Source organism: Colius striatus, chromosome 15, assembly GCF_028858725.1.
Source record: "Colius striatus isolate bColStr4 chromosome 15, bColStr4.1.hap1, whole genome shotgun sequence".
Lineage (NCBI taxonomy): Eukaryota > Metazoa > Chordata > Aves > Coliiformes > Coliidae > Colius > Colius striatus.
The window spans coordinates 20,833,300-20,854,363 of NC_084773.1; the positions used below are offsets into that span (position 1 = coordinate 20,833,300).

The 21,064-nt window shown below is 46.1% G+C and overlaps 1 protein-coding gene across 1 annotated transcript in view; it reads left to right on the forward strand.

Moving 5' to 3' along the window:
• Nucleotides 1-21,064, forward strand: part of ITPR1 (inositol 1,4,5-trisphosphate receptor type 1) — a 174,669-nt gene that overhangs the window by 105,621 nt on the left and 47,984 nt on the right. Inside the window, exons 39-40 of the mRNA XM_062008420.1 lie at nt 9,412-9,544; nt 10,577-10,767. Coding sequence (XP_061864404.1) covers nt 9,412-9,544; nt 10,577-10,767 — 324 coding nt within the window. The remainder of the gene's footprint in view (nt 1-9,411; nt 9,545-10,576; nt 10,768-21,064) is intronic.

Genomic DNA, 21,064 nt, shown 5'->3' on the forward strand with positions numbered 1-21,064 from the left:
CAAAGTCTCTGCATATTCACTGAGATAAGGTGGGAGGAAAAACCTTTATGCATGTCCTCGATCTGAGTGTGTGCTGCAGCAGCAAGATGAAGGATTCTAAGTGTGTGGTTGCTGCTCCATCCGTGCCAGTGGGAGCTGGGGGCCTGCCTCTGCCCCACATAAATCCTACTTGTCTTCTGGGAGAGCTGCATGAGTCGCAGGACCTGTGCCAGGACAAGGTTCACATCTCCTACTGGCCCTTAATTTCTGCAGGTGTGAGATCCTCCATCACCAAACACTTGGCAACTTCCATGCTGGTCTGTTACAACAGTAAACTGTAATGTAGGAAGTTTGTCAAAGCACTTCAGTGCTCTTGGCTCCCAGTTATTCCCCTCTGCCCTGAAACTTACCCATAGCACATCAAATGTATGTTTGACAAACACCTACAATTCATCTGCAGAGGACAGAAATTTCCTATCCAATTTCTTTCTTGGTTCCACAAGGTAACAGTGTTGGCCTTACAAAGGAGACTTGGCAAGTAGGTAACCTACTGGAGCTGTCTGCTATTACTGAAGAGTTATGAAGGACAGCAAGGTACTTTGGGCTCTGGTCTGTTGTCATGAAGCAGACGAGGTGATGCTTTTGCTATGTGTCTTTTAAGTAAGAATTACACTGAAGGTATTTCAAGAGTAAAAGAGGGGGAAGTTCTGGAAAGAGAATAAAAAATGGAAAGGGACTTTCAGGACTCTGAACAGCCAGTGTCACTGGAACTGCAGCTGGCATGGGAGGTGGTAATGCAGGTACCCAGGCAGAGGCAGTGGTGTCAGAAAGGTGTGTGTCTGAGATCTTCACTCTAGTTGTTTGCATCTGGACATACAACCTATCTATCAAAAGCTCACTATGACACTTGGCTGGCTGACTCTGTGGTTGTGTTTTTCCCCTTTTTATTTCCTCCTCTGTGCCAAATCTCTCCCCCTGCCACCCTGATAATTAGATGCCATATGCATGAAGTTGGGTGGGTTCCTGAATTCCCAGATTTCAGGACCAGAAGGGACAGCTCGGTAATTTAGCCCCACTTCCTGCACAGCACAGGGCATCTCATTTCTCACCATGACTTCTCTGAATTGATTTGGCTCAGCAGTTTGTCTAAGCTTCTTCAAAACACTCAGTGTTGCTCTTGAGGACCTCCCAGGACAGCTGCCAGTTTCCTATTGCCTTGGACCAGCTAGTCACCTTCCGATCCCATTTAGAGGACCGTTTGGAAAAAGACCTAAAGGAGATGTGTGGCAGTTTGGAAAATGGCATCAGCCCGTGGATGGTACGCAGTTTGAGGTTTGTCACCTCTCAGTCCTTTGCAGTTGGAGATGGCCTGAAGCAGAAGAGGTTTGGGCTTGTAGTTGTATTGAGTTGTCCATTATTTTGTCAAGATTCCGAAGTTTGATGAGATTGGAAACAGTGAGGTTTGTGAAAGTGTTCCCGTGTGAGTGCTCACAGAAACATGCAGGGCTTTTGGTAAGATTATTTCTCACATTTTTAACATTCCAGTATGTTTTTTGAAGCCATTATCCTGGGGAGACCCAACCTATGTGAACTGGAATCTCCACCTGCCTTTTAAATTGCATCTCAAGCCTTTTCAGTGCCCACTGTTCTGATGTTTGCTACGTAGTTCAGTTAACCAAAAAATACAGAGAAAAGCAATGCTGAGGCTTTAAGCCTGCATGAAAACCTTTCTGCACTTTCTCTAAACCCTCCTGCTTTTTTACCCACAGTGCTAGTTGTGAAATTCTGTCAGTGAAAGGCAGAATCAGACAACTTTCATCTTCGCTGTTATTTTGATAGCAAATGAAAATAAAACTTTCATACCTTCCTCAAAACCATCACGGGAAAGGACAGAAACCTCTTGCATCTCTCACAAATTGAGATGTAATGCGTTCACGCTTGAGCTGTCACTTGCTTTGGTGGTTTTTGAGGTGACTGTGTCCACTGTTGAGTCAGATGAAGACCATTCTGGGAAACACACATAGTCTGTGTTGGGGAAATGGATGCTTAGAAGCATTGTGGTCACCAACAGGTCAAAGAAATTGTGATTCTCCTGTTGTTGCTAATGCTGAGTGGTTTGTTTGCCAGCCTTTTGGGAGTAGGATCTTCGAAAGAAGAGGGGTTTTGCACAGCCAGTTGAAAGGAAGTTGTGCTGCTGCTAGCAAAAAATAAAGATGTATTCTTCTCTGACCCTGCTACCCACTAGTTTGAAAGCTGGCCACTGTGTTCATGGCACCTCACTGCTGGTAGGGAAGCGTCTTGGTGTTCCCCAAACTTGCACCTGCCCCGCAAGCCGTCACTCTTTTTCCAAGGTGGAGAGCTGGAGACACAAGAAATAAAGCAATATTACTACTTCTGTCTACTCTCCCACCCTGTTCAGTCCTCCTTGTAAAGCATAAGCCGATCACTTGCTGTTGCAGCAGATGGGATAGTGCAAAGTGTGGCACAGTAACTACAGCTTTAACCCCTTTGGACTCAAACAATAACAGTTTCGGTATTTGGAGTTTATTTTCTTCCTGAAAGGTTGCTGAAGGCCATGCTTATTGGGAATGATCCATCCCAGCACTGCCGAGGGCAGTAGCTTTTGCAGATGAGTTTGTGGGGCTGGTTCTGACATGCTGATCTATTTATACATGCTGTCTGCACTCAAGTGGGAAGGCACAGGAATTTGCTAGCTAGGATATGTACTTCTTCCTTCTCCAATTAAGTTGGAAAGATCAAGCTAATTTCATGCTGATTCTTCATCTGTGCTGCTTTTCAGCCCCAAAATGTACACGTATGTTTGATTAATTTGGGGTGGTGGTATAAGCCCTGGAAAAAGGAAGCTTTTGTTGGGAATCCAAAGGCCACTATGTTGTCTTGTGGCAGTCGTGCCCACTTGACCTGCCAGGGTCAGTCTCCCCTTCCCTGGAAGAAGGGGGGGGGATACCTAATTTTCACTTACATGGGAATATGCAGGATTTCATTGCTGTTGTTGGCTACTTAAGGTGCAGTTTTTTGCTTTGCTCTGAAGCAAGTTGTGCAGATGGTGTCTGCAGTCAGAACAATGTGCCCAGACTCCCTAATGACTCGATCCAGCGTCCAGCCTGGGAGCAGCAAGGGTGTACAGAGCAGGCTGTGCAGGAACTGCGTGTTCCTCCACATCAAGGAGGCTCTTCCTGTTAACTTTTGATCCTCTGGCCTAAATACTCTCTGCTTCAATTGGACCGAGAGAGAAAAAGTTTGCATGCTTGTGAAGTTTCCAAGAGTGGTGACAATGCAAGGAAATGGTGTACCAAGGGCTGTGTGAATTAGCCAGGAGGAAAGTCCATTAGGAGAATGGAAAACGATTCTTCCTGGCCAAGTAGCCCCTGCCCATGGAGCACCACGGGGACAGCGCTCACTCCTCTGTCCAGGGAAGCAAAGCCTCTCCATACTTTGACTTCTGGATCTCATGTCCCTCCTCTGCCTTTGCTGTGTGTTTCCTAGGCTGTAGCAGAGACTGGGTTGGAGCACGATGGTTGCTCTCCCAGCCGATGCTTGATGTGTGTGTCTGGTTCATGTGCCCTCTAGGCAGACACGGACAATGAGTGCCTGACTTAATTTGGTATTACTGTATCATCATCGTCGTATTTCTTAGTGTCTGTTCCTGAGAAGTTAAATCAATTTACCCACAATTAAGTAGGCAGTTTCATTTGGATGTTTGTGTCTCTGTTGTATGTCTAAACTCTCCTAAATAAAAGTTGCTCGTCCTCATCTGTTTCAGTGGGATGATCAGCATTTTAAACCTGAAAAGCTGTCAGCGTTAAGCCTCTTGTTTCATTGCTTGTGTTTGCTGCTGTATCTTTTACCTCGACAAAAGTATGTCTGTAGATGAGAATCCACTGAGAACCGGGGTTTTTTAAACTAAGATTGTGAGGTTTCTGCCTTTCTGTGATGTGCAGCCCTGGCTTCCTTCTTCTCCTCCTCTTTGCTGGGGATGAGTGTGCTGCCTTCACCCCCTGCAAGTGTGATCCTGGGTGTGCAGGCGTGTGTGCACCTGCAGCTTTTTGCTTGTGCATCTGTGTTCATGCAAAGCAGTTTGGGATGTTCAAAGGATACCTGATAAATGTTCGAAATGTAGCTCTTTTAGGAGCAAGGTGGATGAGTGGGAGACTGTAAACAGTAATTATGACTGTAATTCACTTGTGATGATTCAGCTGTAGTCAAGTGCTTTGCTAGCTCCCTTCCCCTAAGTGTTGACCACTAGATTTCTGCTGGGATGAAATTCTTGAAGAGTGACTAATTTTTCTGCATTTTACTTTCAACTAGCTGCCGCAAGCTCCCGAAACGGAAAGCTCTGTAGAGGTGTGTTACCCACCCATATTTGTACAGCAGGCAAATATTGGTGTTTTGAAGTAGTCCTGGTGGAGTGTCTTGTTGGTGAAAACCCTGTGAAATGTGTGTTCCTGTGTGGTGCTAGATAGTGAAAAATAAGTTGCTGCTTTGAAGTGGTTTAATCCACTACAGCATCAGAAGGATAGTCCTGAAGTGAGTAAAAGCATGTAAACCGGTCCCAAATCTGTGTTCCTGGCCAAAGTAAGGGACCCAAAGCACACAAATTTTAACTAGCCCAAGGTGTGCAGGTCTCTTCAGCCATTGCTGTTTAGCTTTTAAGGAAGACAGAGTTTGAAGTCTCCTCAAATCCTCCTGCATTAGCAAAACCAGACGTCATGTCTCTGGCTCCTAATGCAGAATTTGCTTTTCCCTTTGTCTCATGTGTTTAAAAACCTAGGTAAGGAAATGGAGGTGTCAGAAAAAGTTAATGGAAGCTTTGTAGTCCTTCAGCAGCTTGGTGTCCTGTTTAAAATGCCCCAATGAGACAGTTCAAGGCCACTTCACACCTTCAAGGTTACTAACTCTATACAGAGCGGGATATGTCGGCATGTTTCCCGTATGAACTACCCCAGCATAAATTCACATAAAATGCATTATCTGCCAAAATAAAAACCTGAGAATTCCAGAAATCTCAAATTCCTTTGAAACCAATGGGGCAGCCAGAGAGGGCATTGGTAGATAGTCCAGCTGGGTGCTGTGTCAGTGCAAACAGAAGTGAAACCACATGTAGGTCTAAGTCTAGGACGGTGTTGATAGTCTGAGCTATAGCAACATAAGGACCAAAAATGATGTTTTGCAAATGTGGGGAAAAGGAAATGTGTTTTGTGGTGGTTTAGACCTCGTATTTGTAACTTCTGTGGAATAGTGTTTAAATGTAAACTGGAAGTCTGAGTGGTCATAGAATGACTTTGAGATGTTTGGGAGGAGGCTCCTGGTTAAAGATGGGCCCGATGCTTCAAAGCAGCAAAAACTCAATGTACTTCAGGTTTACAAAGGGGAAGTTCTGTTCCTGAAAACTGGCTTCCTTTAGATGTTTAATATTTGAATTGAGACTTGTTTTGGAAATGTGGATGTGCCAGTGGGCTTAAACCCCCCTGCAAGCCCCTGGCGCTGGTTTGGTCAGGCCCTCTCTGCTGTCTCAAACGAGCTTCGTTGGCCACAGTCAGACGTACTGAGTTACCTACACTTCCTCCAGAAGTGTGTGTGTAGTGGACAGAGTGTCTGTGTGTGTGTATCTGTGTATATGTATGCATGGACATGCATGAGGTGACTTCTTGAAAACTCTGTGTATTACCAGTAACTGTGAAGTTAGACCTTACGTTTCCTTTAAATGCCCAAGAACGTGTCGGCATCCATGCATGCCATGGTGGTCTGCTGGAGGGTGGTGATGCAGACTGATAAAGTGATGCTAGAGCTGAGGGCAGATGTCTTGTTTAGATAGCTTGTCAGCTGATCTTCCTCATGTCCCCCCTTGCATTCAGATGTGACTTCCCTTCCTATTTCCCATGAGTGCAAAGCTGTTAGTGTCTCTTTAGTCTTGTTCTGCTTTAAAATGAAATTTCTGCGTGCACAGCAGGAGCTTGATCAAAGTCTACCACAGAGGCAACTGGAGGATCATAGAAGGGTATGTACAGCAGTCAAAGCATGTTCAGAACTAATCCTCTACCTTTTTCCTTTTGAACAGTAAAGCATTAAGTCACGTAAGGAACATCAGTGGTTAACTGCTTGTCACTGGCCTCTTGGAAAACCTCAAAGGATGAGCTGTGCTTACAGAACAGGGTGCTGGAGCACCTTCTCTTGGATGCAGGGGAAGGAGCGAGTGCTGGGCTGCTCCTCAGCCCCCGCTGTGGTCTGTTCACTCCCCTTGGTGCTGATCAGGGCCAGGAAGGGAGATGGATCAGTGCTTGTGGTGGTTCCTTGCTTTGGCCACACATCCCCTTCACAAACACCCCTGCTGAAACAGCCTTCATACATTTCTGATTCCTTCCCCTCTTGTAGCTGGGAGCAGAATGGCATCAGCTTATGACTGCTTCACTCTTACTGTTATTAAAGATTCTGTTTCTAAGACTTTAACAGGTTTTTGGTACCGCTTAAACTGAGCTGTACATTGCATCTGCTTCACTGATACATGTACAGTGATGGTTATTTGCTATGACTGTTACTTTACCTGGATGGTGAATGAGATGAAACTGGATGCTGTTGGTTTTTTTTCTTCTAGGTAACATATTTGATTTTTATTACTGCAGCCAAACATCTGATATTTGTTTGCACACTATACACATCAAAGTGGTGTACAACAGTAACATGATGGTTAAAGAACTGTTCTGGAGCCAAGCATTGCAGCTGAATTAATTATAACATTTCTTAAATACCACTTATTTTTTTCTCCCCTCGACTTTGATCACACACTCTGTTGCTAGCTGACACAGTGGGTTGGAATAATTTCATAGGATACAACATTTCTTCCTAGTTAGAATTCAAAATGGTAGTGAATGTGGATTGCCAGACCTCCCAAACAGGGGATCAGTGTGCTCTCAGTCCAGAAACAACAAACGCTCCGTGCATGTTCCCACTTGTATTTTCTATTTACTTGTCCTGTTTTGTATGCACAGCAGAGGTGCTGCAGGTCTGTCCTCAGAGCAGCAGCTCGTGCTGAGGTCTCTCCACTCACCCCAACTGTTCTGACCGTGGAGTAGAAGTTGCTTTCTGCTCCACAGCGTTGCAGAAGGAAAGACCAGAGATGGCTCCAGGAGTTTTAGTTTCCCTTCTGAACTCAGGAGGAGATGGAGTTTAATGAACAACAGTTCTTGTGTGTGAATGTCTGTTGTTATTTTTGTAGTTGAAAAATGGTGGTTTTAAATGCCAGTTGATATGACAACTGCCAGTTAGTTCAACAGAAGAGGAAAAGGGTCATGTGAGAACTCCACTGTAACTTCATTTTTGGGATATGACTTCCATGGCTATCAAGTTGCCTTTCTAATCAGTAGATGTAGTTAGATGGGGGTTTTTTTATCTGTTTTGGCCTTGTTCTGTCATGTAGCCTTCCTTTACCTGCCAGACTGAGAGCAGAAAGAGAGTTAAAGCACTGCATCATGTACTAAACATTCTCACGTTGTTGCAGTCAAAGGAGCTCCTCTGGGATCAGAATTTGCTGAGCTTTTGGATTTGGCTCTTGCCTCTCTGACATGTCACTGTTTGGCCCAGGGATGATAGGAAGTCTGTGTCCCTTGGAAAGGTGCTCATCCTCTTCTACTGTTGCTTCCAAAGTACCTTGCTATTTTACCTTTTGTGGGGGGGACTTCTGGAAGCAGCTGGCTGGAAAGCTCTCTTGGTGTTTATTTTGCATCTGGTGTCCCTGCTGCGTCCCCTCTCCCCACGTGATTCCACAAAACACAGCTCCTGTGCAGCAGCTTTCACACTCAGGGTCTGTAGGAACAATTTGTGACCTGCTAAATTGAAGCAGACACTGGGAGCCCTGACATTAGTACCAGCCTTGTGTGGAGGGCAGCTATCCCTGGCCAGCTAAAGGCATGTGTTGGGCTTCTTATTTGGAAGAGATGTCTGAAATCTGGTGTGAGGCTGTTAATTTCCAGACAGGTTTTGCCTTTCCAGTGCTCTGGGGTATAAGGATTCTTCTGAGCTCCCTTTTGTGAGTGCCAGCTTTGAATCAAAAGCAATGTGGCAGTGCTGGAGTTTTACATGAGCCAACTAATGTACATTTACATTGTTCTGTTTACTTTTTTGTGTTTTAAAGGCTTCTTGTAGCAGTGGAAGTAAAGCTTCACTTGCATGACAGCTAATATATGAAACCGTATTGGTGATGACATTTTGAATCTGTAGTCAAACAACTAATTGAATTTGAAATAACACTGGAAAATCAGTGCCAAACGCTTGTTTTGTGAATGGAGATCAACAGACCTTAGTTCATCCTGACAGATTATTAATATTAATTTATTCTTGGCTAGATTTCTTTTTTATTGGGTTTGGTTTTGGAGGTTTCTCTGGAATCCCCAGGAATCCCCCTTCCTCCCCTCTCTCATACACTGTCTCAGTGTGATACTGCTGTAACCACTGCACCCTGTCATTAGCAGAGCAGTAGCTCCCAGGTAAAATAATCACCAGTTTTCTTTTTTGCACAAAGACCTTATAAAAAAATCAGTTAATCCAGGCGCGGTGTTTGTGTGTCTGCCTGCTGCTGGCAGTACCACCAGCTTTTGCAGGGCTCTGACTTACTGGGAATTCCTGTGAAGATTTAAGTGAGAGCAGCGCAGGGTTCTGCAGGTTAACATTCAACCTGAGAGCTGTTTGGGTCGTGTGTGGCCCGGGGTGCCGGCAGCGGCGCGTGTTCCGTGGGGTCATCCGAGGAGCGGCCCCGCCGTGCCTGTGCTCATGTGCTCGGGTGCTGACTGCAGTGTGACGGGGTGGCCTGGGCTGCTGCCAGCGGGGACGGGCCAACAAAGAGCTGGGATGCAGCAGGGATCGCTCGGGCTTCTGCTCTGGCAGCGTTAGATCCTGTCAGCTGCTGATGCAGGGGAGAGCAGAGTGTGTCCCTGGAACAGTGGTGGTATGGTAAAATAGGAGAGCTTTGGGAAGATGGCATTGCTCGCTTACAAAGCCACTTCTCATGTTACTCCTCTAATCTTCCTCCTTATTTTCCATTGGTGCTGTACAGATGCCACTTTTTCTACATTTAAGACTGAGAAAAAAGATCTTAAATTAAATAAAACCTCTCTGAGAGTAAAATCTGTCCAGCAAGCTTTACAGAAAAACTGAGCTGTGGCTGTTTCTGGTGTTGGGAACCCATCCTATAACTTGAGCCCACGAGACCCTTTGGTGTCCCAGCTTGCCCGAGCACATCTAGAGATGCTCAGTGGGTGTTCCCAACCCGCCAGGGTTTTGTTCCCCCTCCCTCACTGCGAGCAAGCTAACGGTACCAAGCAAGTAAACTAACGACAGCAGCAGTCCCCTTGCCACTCAGTAGTAGTAGTTTTATTCCTGAAGCTCACATCATGATTTCATTGTCCTCTTTGAATCAAGGGAGAGGCACTCAGGCAAGTCTTGGTCAACCGTTACTACGGCAACGTGCGGCCAGCGGGACGGCGCGAGAGCCTCACCACCTTCGGCAACGGCCCCTTGGCTGCCGGCGGCGCCAGCAAGGCCGGCGCGGGAGGTAGGACGCGCTCCTCATCAGGGCTGCTGCTCTGTCTCTGCCTGACAAACCAGTGTCTTACAGCTGGAATAGGACTCTCCCTCCCTTCCTTTTGGACTTCTCCCCTCCCGTTCTGTCCCCTGAAGCTCCCCGCAAGAAGCTGTGCATGGGGATGGGGAAGACTCCGCCTGCTTGCATGTTGCTCCTGGCTTCAGAAACTCCAAAGGGATCCCACTTCTGCCTGAGTGAAGCATCTCTCCCTTGTTTCTAATCGTGCCAGCTGCTTTTTCCTCGTGCAAATGGGAGCAGTGTGCTTTTCCTCCTGAGTGCATTTGGGAAAGAACTTTAAATTGAAGCAGGCAGAGCTCTTTACGCTTTCCAGAGACTGTCTTGGGTTGGCTTGAACGCTGTGACTTTGAGTACATTCGTTGAAAGCAACATGATCAATTTAATAATTGCAATGGTATTTGGGAAATGTGCTCATAAGGATGGCAGATTATTAACTGTATCTGAAAACCAAGTAATTAATTGTATTAGAAGGATTGTGGGGTAGGATGAGAGAAAATTTGGTCTGAAGTCGGTTACAAAGAGCAGCTCATTTAATTGGAGGCCATTGCCAAGCAAGTCAGTGATGCCAAGCATGCCTTGTCACAACAGCGTTCAGTGGGGTTTGCATCTTCAAAATTAAAGCCAGTGGGTAATCTTCTGGAAAGCAGGCACTATCAGAAACAAAACAACATACCCAAAGCACCCTATTTCCCCTCTGGTTTTTGAAGCTGATGTATATTTTGTTAGTCCTTGTGTGGTGCTGCCATACTCTTCAGCTTTCTAGAGTGTATTGCTTGGGTTCTTGTTCTTCCTGCCTCTTCCCACTTGCTTGCTTCTCATTTGATCTGTTTATCCATGAAGTGCATGGTGCTGGAGAAGCCATTTCCCATGGCCAGCCCAGGCTGTCCTCCCTCATGACACCACCTCCTGCAGGCTTGCACACATTGAAGTGAGGTAGGGTGATGAGGTTGGAGTCTCAGCTGTTTCTCATGGTCACCTTTCCAGGAGGAAGCTCTGGATCAAGTTCAATGAGCCGAGGTGAGATGAGTTTGGCAGATGTCCAGTGTCATCTGGATAAAGAAGGTGCATCCAACCTGGTCATAGATCTGATCATGAATGCCACCAGTGACAGAGTCTTCCACGAGAGCATCCTGCTAGCCATTGCCCTTCTGGAAGGAGGGAACACTACAATACAGGTAGGGAGGTGGAAACCTTCAAGCTTATGACTAAAACGTGATGGGAAGTGTTTTTATGAAACCCAGGAAACTTCAGGAGGTTGAGATGGGAGGGTAAGTGACTAAAGTGATCTTTGACCTGCAGTTAAGAAAAGTATTGGTGTCTACCATGGATAAGTTAACTTATTAAATGCTTGCATGGGCATTGGGCAATTGAGAGATTTCCCAGGGCAATATAGAGGAATGTACAACAAAACAGCTTTGGAGCCTAAGTTAGTGTGAGAACTTCTGTGAGTAAGCTTAAGCAACTGCAACGTTCTCAGAGACTTTTACAGCTAGCTGTTGGATTTCAGACTGGAGTTTAAAATAACAGTAACCTCCAGACCACCACTGTTCTGTAATCTTGCTGTCCTTCATTTCTGTGTTTTAAATAAGGATTTGTGCCTGGTTATTGATGTTAATGAGCATACACCAACTAGCTTGTATGGTATTCTTCTAAAGTACAATCTTATTATGGCAAAAACATGCCTACAGAGATTATTGAATGTCTAATATCTTGTTCTTTTGACTCTGCATGTGTCGTGTTTGCAAATAGTCTGTTTCTGTCTTGGACAGAGGGCTTTATGCACAGCTATTCTAGAGAGTGTTGCCCCTTCCCTACCCCACTGTAATGTGTTTCACATGTCTGAACAGAACAATTGGTGATTTGTTTAAGAAGGTCAGTTTTGCAGATTGTTCCTTTCACTCAGAGAAGTGATACATCCAAATGTTTGATACACATACAGATTTAGGCTTGTAATTTGATGCCATTTGTGCTGCATCCTAATTAGGAACGTTTATTTAGGTACTGAAAGATAAAACACACTGTCATTTTCAGAAGAGCTTGGGCAAAGAGAACTGAAAGAAGAAATCTTTTCTACATGGCCCACTATTCCCAGTCCTCAATTCCTTATTTGTTTCTGTCCTGAAAACTAAGCTACTAAGCTGTGGTCTGTGTCTGGTATGGCTGAAGCAGCAAAGAGCCACCCCGCTTAACATTACTCTTAGTCCTCTGTGGCAACTCCTGGGAGGACTGTCTGGCCAGACAGAGGGTAGTGCTCCACGTGTTGCTTAATCTAATCTCACTGTGGGCTGTTGCCAAGACAGCCTGTTCTGGTCAGCTCTGCTTGCCCCCTCTCTGTATAGTTGGTGCAGCTGCGAGGTGAGTTGAATTAAGTGGCTGATGGAAGATCAGCCTGCCAGTGAAAACAGACTTGATGCAGCAGAAATCTTTGGCTCAAACCTGACCAGAGATGTGCTAAAAAGCAACTGTATCCTCTGGGCAGCAGTGCATGGTGAGATTTGATTAAGTGTGATGTGGGGCTGAATCCCAACTAGTTATAACTGGTCACTGGTTAAAACTTGTGCTAGATTTCTAATGGAGCATCTTCTTGAACTTCTGTCAGGAGGGGAAGGGATGTTTTTAGGTTCCTTCACCCTGTTTCTGCAGTCAATGCTCTCCTTTGTTTTTTCCCTGTGTCTGTGCTGTAGAGTGAGGCTTCTCTGCAAAAGGCAAAGTGGTAATTGAGCATTTAAAATCCTATGTCACCTGAAACTGCAGCGACAGGGTTTACACTCCATGGGGAGAGTCGCTCCTTTAAATTTCCTGCTCTTCTCCAATGTAAAGGAAGCTGAGCTTTCATCTTCCTAGCTCTTGGGGAGCCTCAGGTAACCTCATACTGTCATGCTGGAAGGAAAAAGAAATTCTACACCAGGCTGATGTGGAGAGATCCTTTGCTCGTGCTGGACCGCAGCACTAACGAGCTGAGCAGAGTCACTTCCCGCTGTGTGTGTATCAGTGCTGGAAGCAGATTCCTTAGCTCCTCTGGTCAAAACAAACAGGGAGATCTGCAATCCATCTCCACAGATGCTTTTTTTTCACCAAAAAGGGAAATTCTTTAGCTTGCATTGAGTGTCTGTAGCTGGGAGCTGTGAGTCTGTACAATAGCTGTGTGGCTGGGAAGGAGCTGTTGGCACAGGGTGCTTACAGCAAGCGGCGTAACGCTTCCACAGCCGCAGCTGACTCTCCTGCCAGCTTCTGTTGCACTCTTGCCTTTATAGATGTTACTTCCGCAGGCTAGAGTAACTGTTTCCCATCCTCTCCCACTTAGGAATAAGTTGTCTTCACCTTGAGAAAATGTTCTGGGCAGCCAGCAGTGACTCGGCGCACGTGCGTGTACGTGCTGCAAAGCAGCGGCGATGGGCTGGGAGGGGGCTCTGGGGTAGGCTGCTTTTAAGTACAGACTGTTTTAGGAAGCAAATGACTTGTGATGCCTACAGCTAATGCTGTGAGCTCTGAGGTCTTGGACACACCCAGGAGCTCTTACTCATGCATGCAAAGCACAGATGAGACTTTATTGAAAATATCCTATGGAGTGGTTGTAATGTAGCTATTCTGTGCTATAGCAAGCCAGAGGCCTGATGGCAAAAGGTAAAACAGAGGGTTTGCCAGTGCACAAAGGTACTGCCCGACTTAGCTCTGTATTGGTTCATCTCCTGGTGGTAGATGGTGAGTGTGCTGGCTCTAGCACAGCCAAGGCCCTTGGGTACGACTGCAGTGTCAGTCAGGGACAGACATATTCAACACTCTGATCTTCCAGTAGTATTTTAGTCATGAAAGCCAAGAAAGTAGAACTTGAATGGAAAAAACCACCAAGCACAGTGCTTAACCTCTGGGAGAACAGCTGGCTCGATGCTGCTGAATCAAAGCAAAGGTGGAGGCTTGCCCTTCAGTGAAACCATGATTTCAGGTCTGCGTTTCCCAGAGTAATTGCTGAGGGGTATTCAGGTTAAATTGGTGTCCTGGTGAACTGATGTAACAAAACTTCACTCTCTTCACATAGGTAGAATAGTTTATCTGCTCACCCAGCACACACAGAGGGCTCTGGGTGCAGCCCAGCTCTTTGAGCCTTTATAGGAGAGCTGCGAGAGGTTCTCGTTAGTCTGCACAGCTGCAAATCCCATGGTTTTATAAAGCAGCCTTTTGCTGCAGCACAGTAAGAATCTGAGAGCAGCAATGTAATCTTCCCCTGCTTAGTGAGATTTCAGTGTTACAAAATGCACGGCAATGTCTTATGGAAACTAGATGCACTTACAAAAATGAACCCAATACTTTTTGTGGTCTGTTATCTGGGTCTTTCTTGAATCTGTCTCGGTACACTTTGCAGATGAGGTGGGTAGAGCTTCACAACCTCTGCGGCCTGCAGAGTGGATTTTCTGAAGTTCTGTGGCAGTTTCCAGTAACTGCCACTGGAAGAGTCATCTTCAGTCTCTGGACTAATAACCAAGTTCGTTTTGCATCAGATACATTTCTCATTGTGAAAGTTGACCCAGCCAAATCAGCCAGCTTTAGTCTTTGAGGTCTAACACAGTTTATCTTCGTTTCATGTTCTGTTGTTATTAGCAGCTCTTGATTTACAGTATTCCAAACGAGCTCGTTCTGTCTGCAGTCTGAATCCTTTTACTTGAACTGAAATGCTTTGTATCTACAGGCTTTTGAGAATAGGTAACTGATGGGATAGAGACAGGTTATGCAAAAAGGCTCTTTGGCAGCAGAGCCAGAAACGTGTCACCCTTCCTTGCATGGCGTTTTCTGAACTCCAGGTTTTCACACGGGAAATGAATTCGGCCTGAAGTGAAGCAAAAGGTTTGTACTGACACACAGGAACTTGCACATGATGATTGTAATATGGTTAATAATGGGAGTTCCCGGGTAACTCCCATGAGCTTCAGTGGGAGAGCACATCCCTGTGATGCTGGGAAGGGATAACTGGGATAGGTGTTCCTGTTTCATTAGGTGCATGTGGGGCCGATATTAAGGCTAGGCAAAGTAGGTGGTTGCCAGCTCTAGCAGAAAAGCAAATCTAGGAATGCTGCTTATTATAATTGGCAGGAGTGATTTCTATTGTATTGTGAAGAACATTAATCTGGGGGAGAAGCAGGACAAGAAAAGGTACTGCTGGCTTACCTTAGGGAAGAGGCTAAGCTGGTGGTGTATGGCACGCTGCACCCCTTGCTACAGGGAGAACATGGATGTGATGAGATAACACTTAAAGCTCTCTGGATGGAAACTTTCCTGTGTGATTTATAGGTTTTTGGAATTCACTTAGAAACACCGTCAGGTAGTCTGGTAGCAGAGGTGGTGATGAGGGTGTCGTAGCTGTGTCCTGTGAGCTGGTCAGTCCAGCTCAGCAGCAGCTCTGTGTTTGGGTGGGCAGCCTGCCCTCCTTTGTAAGCACACAGAGGCTGAGGTGGAACCACGGGGTCAAAACCGGACAACAAATTAACTTGACAAACGCTGCAGCTCGCTGAACTGCAAGTTACATAAACCCCTGATTAATTTATATAACCCTCAGAGCTGGCGTCAGTGGTTCTGCAGGGAGCAGCCCCGGGGGGAACATCCCACCGGCCCAGTGGACACGCCAGAGCTGGCGGGCAGGGGCTGCTGCTCGCAGGCACACTGCACACTGGGGGAGCTCAGGCCCTCCGCTGCACACCCTGCAACAAGGCAGCCCTGGCAAATGAGTGACAGCGGAGGAAATTGCTGAGGACTTCTCTGGTAACGCTCGTCTCTCGTCTGCTAAATAAACATTACATGTGCCCTTACTCTGCCTCACCTCCATGGAGTTTTGGATTTGCTTGGTTGGTGGAAGTTTGTGGCAAGTCAAGTCCCTTATGTAACTGAGTCTCCACAGAGACTTGGGTCTGCTCGTTTAATTAGGGATCTTCTCAAAAGTTAGATAGCGTGACGAATTACCCACACGCCCGTGGTGGTATTTTGGGCACGGGAAGGTAAAATGAGGTTGATGACATTAGTTTAGTTTCAGGCATTTTTTAAGCACTACCCCCAAGTGATGCAGAGCTGCCACTGCAAAGTGCAGCAGTGCCTTCATTCCCCTGTCATCCATCACGCTTCCCAAGGTGGGCTGCAAACACAGGGGTAAGGTAGCAGGAGTCTCCACCTCAGCAAAGGTGGAGCTTCAGGAAAGAAGTGGGGTTTGCTCCTGTAAGGCATCCAAGCAGTCACTGGTGCTGCACAGAGGAGGATCATGATGTGATCTGCTCTACACCCTTCCCTTCCCCAAGCTGAGCAAGTGATCTTTTAGCAAGTGATGCTAAAAAGATCAACAGTGAAATAGCTGGAGCCAGCCACTCAGCCTCCTCTATTTTTTAACTTTCCTTGTTGGCCTAAATGTGTCCTGTCCCATTTGGTTACCAAAACACTTGGCTTCTTTTTCTCTGTGACTGCAGTTGCCTTTCCAAACTGGGAGAAAATTTTACCAAGTGTTACAGAAGTATTAGTGATATAAGATGGAGACTTAGTGACACAATAGTGCTCTCAGGTTTGTGGGTTGGGCTTTTTGAACTACTAACAACAACTGCAACAGCCACAGATGTCTGCAAGCACACAGTCATACGTGATGGGAAATACTTCCGAGGCAGGAATATCTTCTGATCACTAGACTTTTGTAAATAGCACTTGAGAACTTCTGCTCATTGAGGAAAAAATGTCTTCTCAAATTTCTGCTGTTTCAAACAGACAGAATCCTTTGGTATAGGGTGTTAGATCTTTTGTACATTGTTTTACTAATACCTAATGAAAACCAGCAAGCTATTGGCATGTATTGAGTAATCACCTATGTCTTTCACCAATCTAATGGGTTTTCTCAAGTTAAACACAATTTTTTTGTTTGTTTAATATTGTATGTCCTGTACATCACATTTAAAAAAAAAGAGGTTGATAAGGACCTGCACCAACCATCACATTCAGCTATGGGCAGTGATCTTGTCCTTTTGTGACTCTCCAAAAGGAAGCATGCTGCAAGCCCAGTAGCAGTTACCTTCAAAACAAGGCCCTGAACCTGCACCAGTAATTCAGTCAGTGCTGAGGACACCTGTGTCCTGGTGCTCTGTGATTGCAGCACATGAGGAGACTCAAGGTGGCCAAGCCCCAAGGAGCACGCTCTGTCGTTCGTGTGCATTTTCCTGTGTTGAGCATAGGGAAGTCTCCATCTCCGTTAGCCATTAGATACCTAATGCTCAGAGACAGAGCCTAAAGCTGCAAGGAATAGTCCTTGCAGAGGTGACTTCATTTGGGTGGGGCTGTAAGATACACAGGTGAGATTGTAATGATACCACATAGTCCTTCTACTTGAGCTGCAGCTGGTACTCCTTTGTGGCCATGGATATCCCTGTATTGGAGGAGCATCTTTCAGACTTCTTCCCCAAAGGGAGATTTTATACTTAGATTCTGAGGTGCCCATCTGTGTGACTGAGCAATATAGGGGAAAAAATCAGGAGAAGAGGTGCTGCCTTGGGTTTCAGCTCCATTGCTTGTCCTTCAGTCTTGATAGCCTTGTATCATTCATGGTGGTTGGGTACCACAGACCTCCCGTGTGGCAATCCTCTCCGCATTCAGGTGTGAGCAGGAGCAGGGACGTCAGTTGCTGATTCTCCCTCTTCCTGTCTGTGGGATCCAGGTCCAACACAAACTTTTAAGATGATCCCTGGCAGGATTAAAGTCCTCCCCAAGCAGGCAGAGGCAAGCTATTCAGAAAAACAAGGTCATGCTGCCTTTTTTTTTTCTTTTTGGTAAGCACAGGAATCAACAAAGCACTGTTATATAACTTCTATTTATATCCCTCTTGCTCGCTAGCTGCAGGCAGACAAGAGTAGCTGAGAAGGGAATTTAATGAGCTCTCGGGGCTTGCTCACCTTCCAGAGCGGGTAGGAGCCAGCTTGTTTTTGAAGTGCGTCAGCAAATGAAACTGGTGGTGGGTGGGTGGTTTGGGTAGGTGGACTGACTTGTTGCTATGGTTTTCTTTAATTCCTCTGTCTCTCAAGAAGATCTTACACCTTTTTTTTTTTTCCTTTCTCCCTTTTGGGGAGTCTGCAGACTTCCTTGTTTCTCACACCTCCACAGAGCTTGCTGCTTCGGTAAGGAAGTGGGATTCATGCTCCTGCCATGCAAGAGACTCGCAGGGATTAACTGAGTGACCCGGCGGGTGTGTGCTCCCACATGTGTGCAGGAGGAACTCAAATAAGGCTCTGTGCTGAAAGCAGGTCAGGCCCCCCAAGTCTCCCACGCTTTGGAGGCCATCTGCTCCTGCTGGGAGGGGATTTCAAACCCCAACCCAACAGTCACATTTCTACCTGACGGTCCCGCCGTGTGCCTTGACCTCCCAGGGAGCACCCCGAGTCACTCCACTGTCCTGGGGCTTTGGTACAGCCTCTGCAAGGGCACCAGGGATTCTGATCTAGGAGGTGGACTCTTAGTCTCCTTTTTGTGAACTGACTTCAAATTACACCAGGGTTTTAGGTCCCTTCCAACCCTTAAGATTCTGTGATAAGGGTTCTTCCCGACAGAAGTGGCGTAATTCTGGCTGCTGCTTTCATTTAAAGCTGGTTGGGAAAGACAAGTGTTTACACGGGTTGGTCTGGGGATGCTCGTGCTCCTCCCTAAGGTAGGGCAGAATCCCCAGGTAGGAGTAGAGCCTCACAGGATGGTGTGTGGATGCCCATGGCAGAGAGTTTGTCGTGTTTGTGGAAAATAGCCCTGGGAAGTCCCCCTTCTGCTTTCAGGACAAAGTTTATTTTACAGTTTGCAAAAAAAAAAAAAACCCAGGCAACTGAGGTGTTCTGGCAGATTTTCCTTATGGGCTTATTTCAAACTGTGAAGTATGTTCAGCATGAAAGATTTCAGCTGCCACTTCTTTAAGCTATGCAACACTAATGATAGCTATCACTCACGCCCCGGAGTGATGGATCTTTAGCGAGCCGGGATGGATGAAAGATTTCAAGAGGAGAGTGTTATTTAAAATAAATAAATAAGGGGAGGGAGAAAGCCAAGTTGGGTTTGTATTTTCTGCAGTGGAAGTCCTTGCAATATGTTTAGGCAGAATGTAAAGGGCTGGCATTTGTACTTACTTCAGTGCATGTATTAGCAGGGCAATTCCCCTTTGAATGTGGTTGCTTTGAAATAGTCCAGCTAGAAGAAACGGTACGGGGGTGGCAAATTCTTTCCACAAACATGAAGTAGCACAGAAGTTTTGCATTAGTTCATGCTGGCAGTCTGACTGGATAACCCAGGCAAGCTGACATCCCCCTAATAATTTCTCTCTAGTGTTGGAATAAAATGTTCTGAGTTGAAGCCAGATAGCTGATCTTTCTCTTGTATCTGGAGGGACTTTTCCTCTCTGATGTCAATATGTAAAAAATACCCCATGAACTTCACTTGTCAGGGATATTTCAGAGGAACAGGGAGGGAGATGACAAGAGCTTGATGTAATTTGTGAGGTGTTTGCAGGAGCTTTGCTTTCTCTTATTCATTGGGAATCCGGTGTTTGTGTTCCCGGGGAGTTCTTTGGGTCTGGCAGGGCTCTGCGCCTGTGCTGTGTTGCTGAGGGTGTGGTGCAGAACATCCCCCGGTCTCGGCCGGGCGACAGATCTCTGCTTGGGCTGTGCAGCCAGACGCTTGGCCTGGGATCAGGGCACCCTTCTTGCGGGAGGAAGCGGCTGCCTGAGCAGATGCATCTTAACCCAGCTCTCACCAACAGGTTTTAGCCCTATGTCTCCCAGCGTGACCACTCAGACAGAACACACGAAGCCGAGCTGGTTGATGCACAACAGTCAAAAGGTTGTTTCTTGGTTGCCAAAGCAGCTGTGACTCGGGGGCAGATCCAGCTAACAGGGAATGGCGTAGAGGAAGGTGTTCCCAGGGAAGGTGACAGCCCACACAGGCAGAGCTGCTTAAGCCTTTCAAAGGCAACAGCTAGAAATAAGCTGCCTGCAGCTGGTTCTTTTGGGCTTTTTTCCATTTAACAATCCTGCACTGGGCACAGACTCACTCATTAAACTTACAGTGGATTAGTTCAAGTTGTAGTGGCTTAGTTAGCTGTGTCTGTACTCTGTGCACCTCACCCAAAGGTATCAGTCTGCTGTGGTTTATGGCTTTGCTTTCCAAAGGGCAGGTGTTTGCTCTGCTGGTTAAAAAAAAACCTGTTTGGTACCAATTGCTGGTACGTGAGACACATGAAGGAGCGTTTGCCCGTGCCATCTGGTTATCCTGCCTCCCTAATCCCACTCCCCTGAGCTGCTGGGTAGTTAGCTGAGCTTCTGTGCTGGAAATTATGTGTATTCTTGGAAGGCATGGCAGGGAGGGACAAGAGGTGAAGTGGTAGTGCCAGGAGATTTTGTTTAAAAAAGCCCCGATTCTCCAATCCAGATTGTTAATGAGCTGCAATATTTAAGAACATGCCAAAAAATAACCACCACAGAAAATTCTGTTAATTCTGCACAAAATGTCACCAAGCAAAAATAATATTTTCAGTTTAGCTAAAAAGGTAGGTAAACATTTAACAGTGTATGTAAATAATTGGAAGGGGAGAGGATACCAGGTTCCTGGGAGTAACTGCAGAAGAAGAATCAACTTGAAAAAAACAGTTCCAGTCAGTGACTGGAAGTTAGTGACATAGAAGGGAGCTTGATCACATGTGTCTAACAGCCACTAACCACTGGAACAGACTTCAAACAGGGTTCATCATCTCTGATGCCTTCTAAAGGAAGATAGGATGCTTTTCTCAAAGGTGCAGTAGTTAAACACAACTTTGGGCTGTGAGTTGATGAGCAAGAGCAAAGGGATGCTGGTGCTCAAGGGTGGGTCAGGCTGTGACTAGTCAACATGCTACAACTTAAACTTAGCCTTTGATTTCTAGTGAAATCAGTCACTTGGTTTGCAGCTTTTCTTCTGCAACATGTTTTGCATGGGCCAGGGAAATGATTGTAGATTAAATGGTGATGGTATTTACTTACCAGGCTCCTTTGACTCAGTAGATTTGAGGGGCAAAGGTGTTAGAGGAATATTCTGCTGTGTGTGAGGTTTCTGCTTGGACTTCTTCAGGAGTACAGTGATGAGCAGGAGAAGAATGGAGAAGTTATTCCTGGTATCTGGTGTTACTAGTTGTTTTAGTCTGTGGTATTTTGATAGACCACTTGGGATGTCAGGAGAAGGAATCACTGTGGTTGACTTTGCAGATGTGTGATGCCCATGCTGGGTTCTGCTCCTTCCATCCTCTCAAATACAGGCTCGTTAAAATGCTCAGTGTATCAGATGCCTGTAGAAGAGGCAGTGTCCTGCTGCTTGCCTAGTGCTTCATACCTGCATGGAAACACTGCACCACAAAAGTACATATATTCTCCAGTCACCCACTAGGCGTTGAACTTGCAAACCTTTAAGCAAGAAGATTTTGCCTTGTGTTTCTTACCAACCTTTTTTCCACTG